The sequence below is a fragment of the Eupeodes corollae genome, chromosome 1 (assembly GCF_945859685.1).
Source record: "Eupeodes corollae chromosome 1, idEupCoro1.1, whole genome shotgun sequence".
In the NCBI taxonomy this organism is placed as follows: Eukaryota; Metazoa; Arthropoda; class Insecta; order Diptera; family Syrphidae; genus Eupeodes; species Eupeodes corollae.
In genome coordinates, this window is record NC_079147.1 from 76,514,597 (window position 1) to 76,532,966 (window position 18,370).

At 37.9% G+C, this 18,370-nt stretch overlaps 1 protein-coding gene across 3 annotated transcripts in view; it reads left to right on the forward strand.

Annotated features, from left to right (window-relative positions):
* Positions 1-17,907, forward strand: part of LOC129953694 (dedicator of cytokinesis protein 1) — a 91,068-nt gene extending 73,161 nt beyond the window's left edge. The window contains exons 14-23 of one of the 3 annotated variants that reach the window (XM_056067032.1): positions 1,355-1,468; positions 7,506-9,392; positions 9,458-9,731; positions 9,792-9,904; positions 9,964-10,082; positions 10,149-10,244; positions 10,510-10,588; positions 10,652-10,816; positions 16,658-16,814; positions 16,878-17,907. In XM_056067032.1, coding sequence (XP_055923007.1) covers positions 1,355-1,468; positions 7,506-9,392; positions 9,458-9,731; positions 9,792-9,904; positions 9,964-10,082; positions 10,149-10,244; positions 10,510-10,588; positions 10,652-10,816; positions 16,658-16,814; positions 16,878-17,146 — 3,273 coding nt within the window. In that variant the 3' untranslated portion in view covers positions 17,147-17,907. The other 2 variants (XM_056067033.1, XM_056067034.1) reach the window with 2 other exon arrangements.
* Positions 17,908-18,370: the final 463 nt, after the last annotated feature.

Sequence of the window (18,370 nt, forward strand, 5' to 3'; positions counted from 1 at the left end):
GCTCCCAATAATTAGGCGGATCCTTTGTCTTTCCGCTTCAGCGACGATTCTCTCAAGGGTTTAATGCTACGTTTCACTAGTATGCAAGATCTAGGTTCACCTTTATCTGTCACACACAGTGTGCAGTACCCAGGAGTCCTGAGTCCTCGAACAACGGATCCCACAATCCATTGCTCTTGGATCAGGACAAAGTCTTCCCCGTTTCTTGCCAGAAGGAGAAGAAGTGAGGCGGAGGACTTAATGGAGTGTTGGAGATTAATCTGTACTAACTGCAGCATTTTGGCTACAATTAGGTAGATCAACCTCCACCACGGTTTTGTTCTGATCCTCTGAGTCTAAGGATGAACCCAAGAGTTCATCCTCGCTCAGAAGGGCCATGTTTAGGTCGTTCTCAGTTTCCATTAAAGTTGGACTGGCTACGACTTTTTCAGTTATAGCTTTTATACATTTCCACTGAGATGACAGTTCTTAATGAAGTAAACCGTGTCACAGGAGCATAGGGCCCATTGGCATCTTATAATATTCATATAGGGTAACTTTTTTTACCACCTTGACTCATCATAACTAATCATTCATAGCAACTTGCTTGATTAATTTGAATAGATTTAATTGTCCAAAATAAGAATCTGCTACGCATTTGATTTACCAAAATTTAAGTCTGCCAGAGCGCTGTTTGTGTTTCTGCTCCAGAAGCAGACTCTGAAATAGAATTGTCATTACAAAATTTGTACCTCAAACTTTTTCAAAATCAATAAGTTCTTAGGTTTAAAAGCGATCTACTCTTCGACCACCACAAGGTTGATTATATAAAAAAAAAAACACAACTAGATACTTAAATCTTTAAGACCGAGCTGTCACACTTTAAAAAATGCACGCGTTACTATTTATTATTGCATCTCTTTGAACATAGATTTTATCATTACTGTTAATTTCCATCATTGCCACATTAAATAGTTTTATTTGTTTCTTCACTTCATCAAATTTGTGTTACCATTTTTGCTTGGGTTCACTTAGTTTTAACTTTCATCACCTTTAAAAAATAAAAACAAAAGAGTAACTGGAATGTAATTTGAAAAAAAGCCATTTGTGCTAAAAAAAAAACAAAAACCATTTCACTTAGAAAATGTAATCCTATATTAAAAGTAATAGTTCAAGCAATTAAATAATAAATAAATAATTTCATAGAAAAATTATTATCATATAAATTTTCAACTACCGGAATGTGTAACTTCATTTTTTCTATTATTGTTAATTTACAAAATCATCGAGTAAAAAAAAAACCCTCAAAAAACGAATATGAAACGAATCAAAAACAATTTCAATTTTTCAAAAATCAAAAAAAAACTTAACATAGGGCGACTGCAAATCCGATATATGGCAACAAGAAAAGAATCTTACAAAAGCAGCTAAAGTTTTGGGGCAATTAAAATCACAACTGCATACACGTGAAACTACAGCTAAGTTAAAGGTAACAATTTATTAAAGTTTAAACAAAAAACAAAAATAACTATAATAAACATTTTTTTTTGTTTTGAAAATAATGTGAGTTTATTTTTTATAATTTTAAACAACAAAAAAGTATGTATTTATGTGAGTGAGTGTATTTTGTTCACTAAGCTTGGCTTCGTTTATTTGTCTTTTTTTTCGATTTTGAAAAATTTAAATTATTTTATAAACATATTGATAATTTTTTTAAAATTAATAATAATAATAATTTTTGACCAATATTTGAATTCTAGGTACACAACGAAGGGTCTCTGATTAGAGACTGAGGTGGGCCATGAAACTTAAACAAAGGGCAAGTTCAGGCAACACAAGGGACGTCATTTGGTAAATTACGACCAACACATCTAGTTAGTTTTTCAAGTGCCATGAATTGCAAATTCAGAACTTTACCTCCCAAACTTCTACTTTAAGTTCACAGTACAAAAAGTACCACAAAATTATTGTCTACAAAACACTCCTCAGGCAAGCTGCAACTCCATCACGATTTAAATTTTCTATTGTAAAGAAATATTAGTTATTTCTTTGCTAAATTTACAAGGAACCTTTTTACAGGAAGCAATAAATGAAGTTGTGGAGAAAATAAATCATAGAGTAAGAAAGTTCGGCTTTCAGTTGAATAAAAAAACATGGTCACCTGTCATTTTGACATGAGTAAACTTGACTTGATAGTAAGGTAGATTTTTTCGGTTAACTTTCCAGTCGACTTTCCAATAAAGTTGCCTAATTTTACGGCAATTTTTTGGCAGCAGGCCAATCAGATGGTAGAAACTTGCCTTACTTACTTACAAGTCCCTTATGTCGCCTGAACCTGCCCAAAGCTCAAGTACTAAGTCCGAGTTGATTTTAATCGTCTGCGGGCTGGTGTCAGTAACAATTTGATGATTAGGTAACATAAACGTCAGATCATAGCCTGACATCATAATATTCTTTGACAGCCAAGCAGCATTAAAATCGATTTCTCCCACAAAAATCAAATCGAAGGTTGTACATTTATGTAGGCCAAGAACTTGGCTCGGACTAATAATTTAGCCTATGCTGGGTACTAGGCTATAGCGATGTGCTGATAAGTTGGCGAGGGAAGACTCAATATAAGCTCTCCATCTTGTCAATTCAAACAGATCACAAGTAATAAAATACTCGTCAAAATAAACCTACTGAGTGATTGAAAAGTTCTAAAACCTATGCCACGGCCAGGAAAGAGCATGAAGACATAACTCACTTTCTAAGCCACTGACTACCACTCCGCCACACAACATATAAATAACTGAAGTGGATACTTCTTCAAAAATCCTGAGGAACAGTTTATGACACCCACTAAATATTTAAGGTGGCGCTACAGTCCTGTGTGAACTAGGGCCTTACCCAACAAACTTCTCCATCTAGCTCGGTCCCTAGCTAGATGTATCCAGTTTCCCGCTCCAAGTTCCAAGTGTGAGGTCACTTTCCACTTGTGCACGCCACCTGATTCGCGGTCTTCTTCTACTGCGCTGTGCTGTGGGTGTGGATTCGAAGAGTTTCCGGGCCGGAGCATTGATTTCCAGCCAGCCATCTTAGTCTCTGGACTTTTACCCTTCTGGCTAAGTCTACGTCGCTGTACAGCATGTACAGCTCGTCGTTCCATCTTCTCCTCCACTCCCCTTCGATGCATAAGGGACGTAGATCACACGAAGAACTTTTCTCTCGAACCGACCCAAGGTGCTTTCATCCGCTTTTGTCATGGTCCATGCTTCTGCACCGTATAGCAGGATGGGGATGATAAGGGTCTTATATAGCAACACTTTGGTCCCTCGAGAGAGGACTTTACCACTCAATTGCTTTCTTAGTCCAAAGAAACAGCGGTTAGCAAGAGTTATTGTGCGTTTTATCTGCGCTGGTGTTGTTTTCTGCATTTACAGCGGAGCCTAGGTAGACGAAGTCCTTGACTACCTCAAAGTTACGTCTGTCGATAGTGACGTTTTGACCAAGACGTCGGTGTTGCATGTCCTTTCTTGACGACAGCATGTACTTTGTTTTGTCCTCATTAACCTTTAAACCCATTTTTGCCGCCTCTGCCTCAAGTTCTTCCGATTATGTCCATGTCATCATCATATGTCAGTAATTCGACAGACTTTTGAAAGCGTATCACCTTGTCTTAAACTTTTCTTGACATCGAAAGATTCTGTTAAGTCGTTTCCATCCATGGTCATCCTGCACAAATGGACGAGTTTGGGAGAGATGCCAAAACTAGACATGGCTCTATACAGCTCGTCACTGTAGATGCTGTCATATGCGGCCTTGAAATCGATGAAAAGGTGGTGGGGGTCGATTTGGTGTTCTTGGGTTTTTTTCCAGGATCTGCCATAATGTGAATATTTGATCGACTGTGGAAAGTCCTGGTCTAAAACCACACTGATTAGGTCCTAGGTTGTTGACGATGGGCATCAGACAGAGAAGATTTTATAGGCGATGTTAAGCAGACTGATTCTTCTATAGTTGCTGCAGTTTAGAGGCTCTTCTTTTTTCAGGATCGGGCAAACAATACTGAGGTTCAATTCATCGGATAAGTTTGTGCATGCTCCTAACCAACTTATCTCCAGCTGCTTTAAACAGCTCGGCTTTCAAGCTATCCGCTCCAGCGGCTTTATTGGACTTCAGCTTAGATATGGCAATCTTTACTTCGTCTAAGTCGAGAGGACGGGATTGTTGGCTTTCGTCGTCTATATTGAATGGATCATCCTGCCTGACAGCGGAATTCGGTTCGTCGTCGCCGGTATACAGTCTGCAGAAGTGGTCCTTCTTCTGGATGTTTCCACTTTCGTCTTTGCAGCTTTCGGTTCTAGGTTTATGTACCAAGGTTTCACCCGTTCATAAAACTTTCGAACTTCATTCCTGCTTTTGAACATCTTACCATCTCCGACCGTACGCTTCTCATGCCCACTCTTTTTCCTTTTGAAGAGTCGGCGTTCCTCTCGCCTCTTCTGCTCATAGAGCTCATGAGCAGTTCTCGTCCTTTTATGCAGAGCGCCAGAGATCGCCAAATCCTTTTCCGACCGAGTTGCAAGTAACCTCTCTCGACGATTGTAGCCGTTCGACGTTGTACCTTTTTTTGCCTTGGGTCTTTAAATCCGAAGTGCTACCTTGGCTACAACGAGGTAGTGATCCAGTCGGTGTTAGCTCCTCAGAAAGTTCGGACATCCGTGATGCTGGAAGCGTGTCTGCCGTCGATCGCAATATCAAACAATCTGGAGAACTCCAAGTTTGATGTTGATGTGTTGAAAACGCGTACTGGCTACCATGACGTTTCGCCCCGCAGCAAAATCTATGAGCCTGAATCCGTTGTCGCCCAGGACAATTTTAATATCGTAGCTAGTACACTACTTATATGTATTGTCAAAGAGCTCGAAGAACATATCTTTGGTGTTGTCCTCTTTCTCTACTGTAGGGGCGTGCGCGCATATAAGGCTAATGTTGCCGAATTTAGCCTTGATGCGTATGGTCATGAGGCGCTCGTTGATGCACCTATAGCTCAAGACTTCTTGCCTAAATCTGGCTCCAGTGACGAAGCCGCATCCAAATAAGCGCTGTTGGTTTTCGTGGTAGCAGTCACCATAGTAAATATCGCAGTTTTTCATCCTCTTTTTGCCCGGCCTATCGTATTTACTGGATGGCGGTAATTCCGCTAATTCTTCGTCCGCACGCGGTCTGTTGAGGGACCTCATTTTACGTGCATATCCGAAGTTCGTTGTCTTTAATTCGTTTGCATAGGTTGTCAACAGTAAATCCATCCGTATTCGAGGCTCGTTGGTGCTTCGTAACCATGAGGCTTTTACGTGGCCAGGAAGTCACCCCGACGCGTCGGCACAACCCCCAACCTGGAAGGCCGGATTCTGAGTATAACTCCAAGGATGGGTAGCCGGATAAAACCGCTCCTTATAGGCCTGAACTCCGAATAAGTCGAAGAAGCCCTATAAGGTGTTCACTAAGTTGTTTAACCTTACTGGAACTGTAGACGCCATCGTTGATAACATCTCGGGAATTCCTCCGCTGCCGTCTGGATAAGGAGAGCTGCCTCCCCCCCCCCTTTCTCGTTTGCTGACCCCAACAACTTTCCACTGGGGTTGGAACCAAAAAACAAGTTGAGGTACTGGGCACCTGATGTTCACCACGGGGAGGTGAGAGCAAGAGTTGATAGACAGAGGTGGGTTTTGAGAAAAACCTGTGGACGCTTGTGTCCTCTTGAATGCACATGTCTACCATTTGAACATCAGCCTTATAACCTATGTTAATATCATGTTCCTTTACATTTTCCATTATAGTTGGCGCAGTTTATATGTTCTCCTTTTTTAAAGATTAGGCTTACTATGCTGTGATTCTACTCATCGGACATTCTTTCTTCCGACCATATTTTGCAGATAAGTTGGAACAAGCTCCTTAAAAAGACTAACGAGAACTTAATCTTTGATTCTACGGGTCTCTTTCTCTTCCTAGTCGAATTGAAACTGAGGGCTGCTAATCGAATATTTTATCTTATCTGAACCGTTGTTGCCCATTTGCTCAATGTAGTCAAGCCAATCAAGTCGACGTGTTTATCTTTTTGAACTATATCCTATGGGGTGGCGCAATAGTCCGTTGTGAACCAGGGCCTAGTGACTTACAACTCTCAACCATTCCTGTGTGCGAGTACTGTTGTCAGGAATGGGAGGGACCTACAATTTAAGGCCGAATCCGAACGGCTAGTTTGAGAAAGCACTTTTTCATGACAAGAATTACTCTTGAAGGATTTGTCAATTCCTCGCAAGAGGCAGTACCCGCGAAAATTAATTTTTTTTTTAAATTAAGCTGGCACAGGCAGGGATTGAACCCAAGACCCCTTGCATGACAGTCCAACGCACTAACCATCATGCCACGGGTACTACTGTAATAGTTAATACTCCTTAGAAATCTAGGACTCTAAAGGTACGTTGGTAACAGCCGATGATGTCTTTATCTACTCCCTATATAAAATAATGACGGATTTAGGACTAAAGAAAATTGTTTTTGTTTGGATTAAAGCTTTGACACTTTTTTTGTTGTAATACAAACAGTGCCTTCCGTCTTAACATCTTAACCAAACATTGTGTTAAGAAGTCACATTTTGCACACACATTGCCGAAATCTTGAAGATGTTTAGAAAAGTTTAAAATTGTACAATGCATCGTGTATTATTCAATGGCCCAAGTCACAACTGTTTAACTGTCTTAACTTGAAATTCTATGTCGTCCTTAGGATTTGTTTTATGTTTAAAGATTTGATCTCTGATCAATCAGCCGGTCAAAAAGCCAACTGTTCGTTGCCGATTATAGAGTTGCAGAAAGTCTTAAAGCTCTTGCCGAGTACTTTTTCCTAACAATTTCCGAAAATAACGTCCGTTCAGCTTTTTTTGAAGAGGTACTTGGATACATATATAATTTGTATTTTCCGGTGAATTGCTAATTATTTTATTTCTCGAAGTTCAGAAGAACTTGAGGTTTAGAATTTAAGTCAAGGTTTTCTAGGAGTCAACAATGACTACTTCTCTTTTCAGCCATTGAATATTACCAACAAAAATTCTAAAATTTGGCTTTTACTCTATTTCATATGCATTTAAAAAATAGAGTTTGTGGCGACTTCGATTGGAACATTGATTTTAAGACGCATTGCTTAAGAGAACTCTGCGGTCCGATATGTTAAGCAGGACCTCAACCTACAAGTCTCTTCCAGCCAGTTCGCTATCTAGCTTTACAAAACTATAAACCAAAATCATTGAGGTGCGAAACATACATAAATCGCTGCTTTATTCAAAAACACAATTCTCCCATTTATTTCAAGATGCTCTGAATTGCAGAATTTATTTTCATTTGCTCTAAATGGCAAATGTAATTCACTTTAAGAAACAAACTTTCAAATTCAAATATTGGTCAAATTAATTATTTTTATTTATTTTTAACACAGCACAAAAAAAACGTAATTAAATTTAATCCTGTCCAAAACTCTTCTCCTAGGTAAACGAATGCATCAACATAATGAACAACATTCTGAGACTCCTCTTTCGCGATGATATTGGCCCAACAGAAGATGACATCAAAGATGTTATGCTCATCTTACTACGTACTGTGATCAAAACCTCCCAGGCCATGGATCGAGAGAATCCTTTGGTGGGAAATCTAGTTGCCATTATGTTGGGAATTCTTCGAAGTATGAGCGATTATCACTACGAGACATTTGTGCGGAGTTTTAGCAATAGATATGACTTGCAAAGTTTTATCATTGAACTACTGTTGGTGTTCCAAGAACTCGTATCACCACATCCCAAGCCAGTTTTTCCCAAAGATTGGATGGACATGATTATGCACCAAAATACTGTAATTCTGGGAAGTTTACAAAAGCTCTCGACGGTTATAATTGATGCGTTCTTCGATCCATTCGAAAAGCAGGTGTGGTCAAACTATTTCCAGTGTTCGATTGCGTTCCTGATACAATCCCCATTGCAATTGAACGACTTCTCAGACAACAAACGAGCAACGATATTCGAAAGATATCAAGACATCCGCAAAGAGACTGCCAACGAGATTCGAAAAATGTGGTTCCAGCTGGGCGAGCACAAACCGAAATTCGTTCCGCAATTGGTTGAGCCAATTCTCGAGATGAGCATGATCCCAGAGGTGGAACTGCGAAAAGCCACAATTCCGATATTTTTCGATATGATGCAATGTGAGTATTACAGTTCGAAGATGCTGATGGACAGCTATGGAGACACAAAGCGGAATAATGCCCATTACAAGGCTAACTTCAATGAATTCGAAACCGAGATGATCGAGAAGTTGGATGTGTTCATTGGAGCGGGCAAAGGCGACCATGAATTTAAGGATCTCTTTAAAAAAATCATGCTAGAGAATTGCATGGCACACAATATACTCAATGTTGAAGGAACAAGATTTGTCAATATGGTCACGAAGCTCATGGAACGATTGCTCGAGTATCGTTCGATCATTCAAGACGAAAGCAAGGAAAACCGCATGGGTTGTACTTTCAGTATACTTCAGTTCTATTTGGAAGTTAATCGCAAGGAGATGTACATACGATATGTGTATAAACTGTGTGATCTGCACATGGAGCTTGAGAACTACACCGAGGCTGCATTTACTCTCAAGTTGCATACAAATCTGTTGCAGTGGAACGACACAGAATTGTCGCCTCTGCTGAGATCGCATCGACATATAAGATGTCACACCCACAGACAACTCAAGGAAGCCCTCTACTACGAGATTATCGACTATTTCAACAAGGGAAAGGTCTGGGAGTGTGCAATAGATATGTGCAAAGTGCTGGCCAAGCAATACGAAGAAGTGACTTTTGATTACCTTAAGTTAGCTGATTTGTACAAAACAATGGCAGAGTTCTTCGAAAAAATTCTCAAAGAAATGCGCCACACTTCGGAGTACTTCCGAGTTGGTTACTATGGAATGAAATTCCCGAATATATTCCGAAATAAAGTGTTTGTTTTCCGAGGCAAGGAATACGAGCGTCTGAGTGACTTTTGCACTCGAATCTTAGTCCAGCATCCAACAGCAGAGCTAATGCAAACGTTGACCACACCCGGCCCGGAGATAACCCAGGCAGATGGGCAGTACATTCAGATAAACAATGTGGAACCGATTATGGATGAGGCTTTCAGCAAATTCAATGACAACGTCATTTCAAATGAGATTGCCAAGTATTACACATCGAACAATGTCCAGAAATTCAAATACTCCCGACCGTTCAGGGAGAAAGATAGCGGAGGTGATGATGTTCGAGGTTTGTGGCTAGAGAGGACAGTTATTACGACAAGTTTTCCTTTGCCTGGCATACTCAGATGGTTTCCTGTGGTTAATTCTGAGAAGTTTAAGGTATGACAGATGATAAGGTTTTTGTTAGTTTTAATTTCATTCTTCTTGCTTTGCTTTTTGTTTAGATATCTCCCATCGAACTGGCTGTAGAAACAATGGAATCAACTAACAAAGCTCTCCGTGATTTGATCATATCACATAGGAACGATGAGAATATTCCCATAAACCCGTTGAGTATGAAAATCAACGGAATTGTTGATCCAGCTGTCATGGGGGGATTTGGAAAATACGAGGAGGCTTTCCTAACGCCGGACTATCTGGAAGAAAATCCCGACGATGAGGAACTGGTGGACAGGCTCAAGGACTTAATTGCTTCACAGATACCGCTTTTGGAAATAGGTTAATTTTTCTTTTTACAATTGATATTTTATGGGAATGCTAATGAATTTTTGATTTTAGCTATTTCTGTGCATAAATCAAAGGCACCCGAAAGCTTGAAACTTTTCCACGAACGAATTGAGAAATGTTTCAGTGAAATGCAAACATATGTCGAGAGTAAATATGGAAAGAAGGTAAGATCTTGTTCAATAATATTTTACACATAAAATAATTTGTATTTTCTTAAAAAAAGTCATGTGATCTTAAATTTGAAAGAGATTCGTTTGTACTTTTGCGTCGAAATGGTTCGATGATGCATCAAATGTTTGACGGTAGTAATCGTCTATCAGAAACGAGTATGGGTTCCTCAGAGTAAGTTTTTGACAAGATTTTATCAAATTTAAACAAATTTTGATCGTTTTTTTTTCTACTTTACAGTAGTGGCCTATCGAAGTCAACATTTTATGGACGAGCACAAAGCAATTCGATCAAATCTACATTTGCTAGCTTCAATTTCAATACGAACATAACCAGGTGCCGTAGCAATCAATCATAAATCTTATAATTAATTAATTAAAAAAAAAAAACAAAAACATTAAAATAAAATACACTTCTAATACCATATTTACCTCTGTAGATTTGATATCTTTTCCACACATCTGTTGTAACAGCACTTTTATGTTCCACTTTATGTTTCATTTTGATTTGATTAGATTTTTCGTTGCTCCATATTTTATTTTATTTTATTTGATTTTATTTTGTTTTGTTATTTTGTGTTTGATTTTGATTGATCATCTAGAACTACGCTCGGCCATTCACCAAGTGTTAAGAGTAAATCCAAAGAGAAGACACCAACTAAACGAAGACCAATTAAGAAGGTACTATTTGATTTTCTATTAATTTGTGGAATTTATGTTCATGTTTAAAATATTTTTGTACAGCTTGATAGAGACGCACTTAGTCTACCTGTAGCGAATAGTCAATGGTATACGACACCTTTGTCAACGATAACATCGACACCTGAAAAAGACTCACTATCGTTAACATCAGCCTCGAATACATCGCTATCGAAACCAAATCAAGATCCAAGAGTACTAACCGAAGAGGTAAATATAAATATGTTTTAAGATAATGTCCTAAGGTTATGATTTTTTAATTGTTTTAAACAATTTGGGAACGAATTTTAGTTTTTTTTGGATGTAGTTGAAACTCGGTAATTCACATTCCATGTGTGCAGAAGATTAATCCCATTACTTACCTTTCCCTTTCGTCTTTCAATACAAATTAAAGTATTGCTAAGGGACCAAAGTCATTGTCTACGATTTGTTTCCAAATAAAAAAAAAAAACAGATCTAATAGCGTTTGCGCACTCTGCACTTTATCAAACATGCCAGGAAAGTCTACTTCGGACCTAATTTATGTATGGCCAAAAATTAGAACCAAAAAAAATACTGGATGTCATACAGGCAGTATAAATCTGTGGTCATTTAAAAAAAAAACATTGTAAATTATCCTTTCAAACTCGACACTTCAAACAGTCGTTTTCAATGACACTACATTTGTTACATCTCTTAAAAGAGCTAATTTAAAGCTGCCATACAGTGTAGCTGTACTTGTGAGCTTTAAAGCTTTCATTCGAACAATCTTTTTCCCTAGAGTCCTAAAAGATTGCAACGTACAAAAATCCACTATTATATGATATGTTCTTCAAGCTGGCAGTAATTTTCGATTCTGAGCTCAAGAAATATATGGAAGATTGAAGTCAGCTTTATCACCGGCAATACAACTTTCGCAGCAGTAACTCCACCGGTGATCTCATGGTTTGTCGCAGCAAATAGTTAAACAAATCTGTACATTATTTTGGAGAAAGTAAAATAATTGCGCTTGATATTTATAAAGCATCTGAAAGAGTTAAGCAGCAGACCCTTTTATTGAAAACGCGTTCCTTCAGTTAAAATGAATGCTTTTTTGCTATCAATTGTATGGAGCTATTGCAAGTGGTAAAACTGAGAAAGTGTGTTAAGTTCAAGTTAGTTAAGATGAAATTCCCATAAAAACAAATGATTTTGAAGCATTTTTTATTGGCTGCATGCAACATAGCCATATATGTTTATGTAATAAGAAAATGAACTCAAATTTTTTAAGAATAATGTAAATTTATTCACTTTTAACATATTTAAATAAAAATTATTTACAAATTATTATTCTCCTCTTACCAGTCTCTCATCCTTGAGAGATGTGAATAGAAGCGATATTCTGCTTTGATATGATGTCGGTTCCGCTTAACCCTTCAGCTGTCTCAGCATATATTTTTCTGAGTTCATCCTTCCAGGTGCAAATTCAATTACAGTCTTTTCATTTGAAGAAAACGCTGCCTGAACCATTACGCTGATGCCACCGAAGTACCGACTCATTCTCCCTTCTGTTTGAAGACGTTTGTCATTCCAATATGATTGAAATTCATCTGGACCATCCATAAGTCAGCCTTGCGACTTATGCGCTTCTTACATTTTTTTTTTAAACAAAGTTGGTTAGGTTAGTTTAGGTTAAAGTGGCTGCGAATTCATAATCCACACACTTAGACCAAAAGAAAAGGCCCATTGTGATACCACATGAATCTAGAGAGTTACTTCCCACTAATCGAACCATTTTGAAGTCATTTGTGGCTACAGCAAGTAGTATTGCGTGACTGCCTATAAGACAGTGTCCCGTAAGGAAACCTTTTAGGGAGCTTATATGAAGTCTGATTTGAGATAACAATTCTTTAGAGCGCTTTAGGTCCAGTGAAGACCATATGAGTTGTGTGGCTGAGCTTGTTGGTAAATTGTGCCACCTAGAGTTTGCTATCGCAAAAGCTGTTTCTTTTAGTAGAAGTTTACATGTAGCTATTGGTATACCTATCTTCTCACTTTTAGGCGAAACAGGTAGCGAGTTCATCGGCTATACAATTTCCTGTGATGTCTCTGTGGCCCGGCACCCAACAGAGGTGAATGTTAAATTGCTGCGCCATCTCCATAAGAGACCGTCAAGGGATTTGATAGCAGCCTGACTGTCAGAGAAGATATCAGGAGTTGATATCACGTTTTCTCTTAGCCAGGAGAGGACCTTTTTGATCGCTAAAATTTCTGCTTGGAAGACGCTACAATGATTAGGGAGGCGGAATGAGATGCTTAGATTAAGCTTTTCTGAGTACATACCACTACCAACTCCCTCATTTGTCTTGGATCCATCTGTATAAAAATGAATGCTTTTGTCATCCAGGCCTTTTTTGTCTTCCCATTCATCTCTGGATGGAATGGATACCTGGAAGTTTTTTCCAAATTGGTGTTTAGGAATAGTATAGTCTATGTACTTTGGTATAGAACCAAAGATGTTCAAAATGATGGAATGCCCCACATTGTTGTTGTCCATTGAGATGAGGCGTTGAGTCTTACCGCTGTACTCGCTGCCATTTGTTTGCTGAATATGTCGAGGGGTGTCAGATGGACTCTGCTGAGTTTGTCGTAGTATGTGACTAGTGCAGTCCACCTTATTGCAACCTCGTACATAAGTATTAGTCAGATGACCGATGTGCAAAGCCAATAGGTTATGCGAGGTTGAAAACCCCATTTGCTTCCTATGGCTTTCTTGCAAAGGAAAAGAGCTACTGTAGCTTTTTTAACTCTTTCCTGAATATTAGGTTTCCAACATAATTTTTTGTCCAATATCAGATCAAGATATTTGGCTTCATTGGTAAAAATTAGTGGTACACCTTTTATTGAAGGAGGTACAATTACTGGGGTCTTGTATTTCCGTGTAAAAAGGACGAGGTCTGCTTTTTAAGTATTAATACTAAGTCCACAGTGATCAGTCCATTTAGTGAGCATATTGAGTGCGTTTTGGAGGAGGTCTCTCAGTGTATTAGGATGTTCTCCTGGTTGAAGTTGACTTATACATTTTTTCTATCGCGTCTGGTTGAAACAGGCAGTTGCCTTCCAGATCTTCCAGACGATCTTCCATTGGATCTTCCTATTTCTCTAGCGATTTCACGGTCAGAAAGGCCACAATCGACATTTCTTCCTCACTTTAAATTCATCCACGCGGCAAAATGAGATTCTGTACAAAAAATTCTCCAAAATCAATTTATAAGGCGTGCAAAATGATTTCCTGCTTCTTTCAATAATGAATTTAAACAACTTTATGAAATAATCACTTTTAATTAGCCTGTTTTTTATATGTATTTTCGCCATTTATATTCATTTTTTTTTCAGTTTGATCCGCAATGATACACGAATAAAGTTTCAAGTTGATACAAAAATGTTTGGATGCAAAAGTAAAAAGTGAGGCCAAGTTTACAGTCGGTGCAATTAATTTTGCATGGTGCAAAGGTAGATTTTGTCTTCTTAGTATGTGCTCGTGGTGTCAAAGTCTGATGCAGGGTATAGTAGTGCGCGGCCGTTTATGTTTATCTTGCAGTAATGGTTTTAGTAGTACCCGTGGCATGATGGTTAATGCGTTGGACTTTCATGCAAGGGGTCTTGGGTTCAATCCCTGCCTGTGCCACCTTAACTAAAAAAAAAAAAATAATCTTCGCGGGTACTGCCTCTTGCGAGGAATTGACAAATCCTTCAAGAGTAATTCTTGTGATGAAAAAGTGCTTTCTCAAAATAGCCGTTCGGATTCGGCCTTAAATTGTAGGTCCCTTCCATTCCTGACAACAGTACTCGCACACAGGAATGGTTGAGAGTTGTAAGTCACTAGGCCCTGGTTCACAACGGACTGTTGCGCCACACCATTTCATTTCATTTCATTTCAATGGTTTTAGTTGCAAAGCCACATAGAGAATATGCTTATTTTAGAGTTCCAAAGACTTATTAGTTCTAATCGCCTCCGATCAGAAGGTTTGCCTTTTTGATGTTAGCTTCGGTTATGATTTTGCACACCTCCTCCGGAGGTGATGGTGCATTATGGTCAGAGTAAAAAGAGGCCAACAGCAAACCCTGTGTATTCTTATCTTTTAAAAACCTTTCAAATGTTTCTTAACTAAAATACAAGTTCTGGGATTACCTTGGTGTTGATCTGCTGTTTTATAAAAGAGGTCGTATTGGTTGTCTTGGAGGCCTCTTAACTTGAGGCCGTTTATCCACGGTTCTTGGATAACGCCACTTAGATTAATCTGGATGACCTTCAACGCGTTTTTTAATTATTTTTAGCTGCAGAGCTGGGGCCCGGCAACTCACTGGGGATCGCGACTCCGCTTATAACATCGTCAACCTCGACGTTGTCATCAGCTTTGTCGGTGTCTGTTCCCCGACTCTGCAGAATTTTAATTTTGGCATTCCTTATGCCAAAACTAAGTTTGTATTCGGCCTTTTAGAGAGCCCCTAGACTCTCCTCGCTAATCCTCAGAAGGTAAGAGGCGCTGATCTTCTGCGGTTCTTCTGCCTTAACTACAGCCCAATCGTGCAGGGGGACCAGCGGATTTTGCCTCTGAAGACCGCGGATCAGGTCCTGCCCGCTTGGCTTTATGCTCATGAGCGGCAACCAAATGCGAGCCTTCGTTTGTCTAGGGATGTCCTTAGCTGGGATAAGCTTGAGCTTCAAGTCCTCCCAGTCATTGCTAACCTTAGCAATGCTTTCACTAAGGAAATCCCTAGAAAACCTGTCTGCACACTTAATTACCCTATACCCCCTAGTGTATGAAAACACCATCGCAGAGAGCTTGCCCTCGATAGAGTTCCACACGTTCAGCAGACCTTTGCTGTTTGTGGAGAGCTCATCCACAACTGCTACGTGGAGGTCATCCCTGACAACCTCACTAAGAGTACGCAGTTGCGCTGCTCCAGAAGATGGTGCTTTCACTGTCTTTGTCCGGTCGTCAAGGTTGCTCTTTTCTGAGACGTGCAGATCTCTACCTGAGATCTGAATCGCTTAACGGCCTTTTCTCGGCTGGACAGCTGATGTTGTATTCATCAACAACCTTCTGGTACTTTATTTTATCTTGAGCGTCCCTCTCATGAATCACTCCGGTCTCTTCATTTTTGGCAATCTTGGCAAGAATGTGAGAGGTCGTTTTGAATCGGTTCCTGAGAAGAGGGCTTATTTTTTTAAGCTCTTCTCTCAGAAACTTCTAATACAATAATATACTTCACAACCCTAGTCTTCGAATTTCAATCTTCAACGACAAAATATTATAAACTCATTAAATTTTGACCGCAAGGAAAATATGTACTTCGAAAACTCAATGCTGCCTTTGGCCTTTAAAACCTAATTTGTAACCTTTACCCCTATCCATGAATCTGAACTGGATTAAGAAAACTAAAAATCTTGAAGTTCTCAGTATTTTAAAAATTAAGCTTTTTTGGCCTTTAACGTCGCTTGTCTCACCCTTTCTTTGATTCTAGATGTGATCTAGGGAAGTATTCAGTTACATTTCTCCCCTAAACATTTCAAACGATAAATCGGGCATCCAAAAAATCCTTCGTACGCGTACGCTCAAGTAAAATGTCATCTGTTTTTCGTAGTCATTTCATTTAGACATTTCTTTTTAAATCATTTTTCCCTTAACTCGCACTGTGTCTTGTGCTAAAAATGATAGCAAAAATCTCAAAAATTGACACAAAATATTCCACATACCAGCTTGATATTTGGTTTTTCTGCATAGGACCTCATAATGACGAACATTCACTAAATAATTCATTTCGTGACTCCTGTTTTTATTCCATTCAACGGTTTAAAAGACATGTGGCGCTATTCAAACATCAATTTATTTGTTTGACACTTGGTTATTCCAAAAAGTTTGCTTTAAGTAGAATGTTCGATTCTTTATTAATAATAAGGACCACAGTACCCATTTCAATACTTTAAAGAAGCTTCTTAAACTGATTTACTATTTGGGTCGTCATTATTTTATATATTTTCATTATTTTGTCTTAATATGCATTCTCATTTTTTTATTTTCATTTAAGCTAACTGCAAAACGACCACTTCGATCGGAGAAGGAGAAAGAGCGTCGTCTCTCACGACCAGCTAGTATAGCAACGCCCACATCTAGTATGAAAGGTTTCTCTGCCGCTGATACTCAATCTCTATCTGGGGGCGATAGTAGTAATCGAAATTCAGTTGGTATGTAAAATTAAAAAATAACACCACAACTATTTTCCTAATCATTTATTTAATTCAAATTAGATATCGTTGATACAACTGATTCAACGTCTGAAGAAGACCTTAAACCACCACCTTTACCAGCTAAAACACGTGATTCATCTGACTTTACAAGTCTGACCGGAGGAATCGACTGGACACAGAGCAGTTCCTTTTCAGCAATGAGTCCCACCAGTATTATGAATTCAACATATGAGTATGTTGAAACTACAAATCCTGTCCTAACCGACGATAAGCGAAGGCCACCGACTCCGCCGCCAAAACCATCAAGAAATACGAAGCACATTCCATAACAGTTTCACAATAAAATTATTTTTTTTGTTTCTTTTTAAATTAAAAAAATACTGCTCGTACTCGCACAATGCAAAACGCACAACGCACAAAAATAATAGTAATAATATTGCTGGTTGTAATGTCAGAAATATCGCAACGCCAAATACTACTTTTTAAGGACCCTTAAAAACTGTGTTTAGCTCTAAGTGTATCCTTCGAGGATCCAATAATAATATATTTAATGTCTTCCTTTTTTTGAAATATTCTTTTTGATGTTATAAAATTGTAAAATACTATACGTACAAATCAGCAAGGGAAACGAACACAAATGCTAATGACATTAATTTTATAGTAGAACTGTTTTATTTAAATTTTACAAGTCTTTTGTTACAATTTTATAAATAATATATTGTACTCAATGTTGATATTTCTAACTTTTCTTATACACTTAAAAACATTCATTTATATATTGACCAAAACAAATTATTAATACCAGAACCATCTAAAAGATCTTATGAAAAAAGTAAAATATACCGAAACAAAAACACAAGTGCCACAATTCTAATTTTACAACAAAAACATTTTTAAACTACTTACAAACTTAACAAAAAGTCATATAAATATTTATGTATGTACGTTTTTTTTTTGTTTTTATTTTAATATTTAAATATTATTTTAAATAAATTTTTCGACCATAGGATTTAGTAGTTAGTTAAGTAAAACAAAAATAGAAAAGATATGCATGTTCACCACAGTCTTTTTAATATTAGATAAAACAAAAGTACACAACGGAATAATGTATAAAAAGTTTGATATTTTCGCTGTTTACATATATGGATATATATTTACATATAAATAATATTATACTCTATATTAAATTTTTACTTTAATGATAATGATTATACAATATTTTGTTAATTAAGATTATGACAAAAACGCAATAGTGTGTCAATTACAAAATATATATATATACATATATGTATTATTAGTTATATGTTTTAGCCAAAGATTTTTAAGTTTAATAAAAATCAATACAAACAAATATTTTAACTAAACTTTTTGACTATGAAAAAATATGTTGATTGGTAAAGTTTAAGCTTTAAGATTTGTACCCTTCAACCTTTTACAAATAGAAACTGGGTGGTCATTCCGTAAAACCGATTATCGTCAGACGATATCGTTTCGACGATAGCTAAATAGGCATCATCTGTCATTATTTTTCAAGTGTTAACTAAGCAAACGAA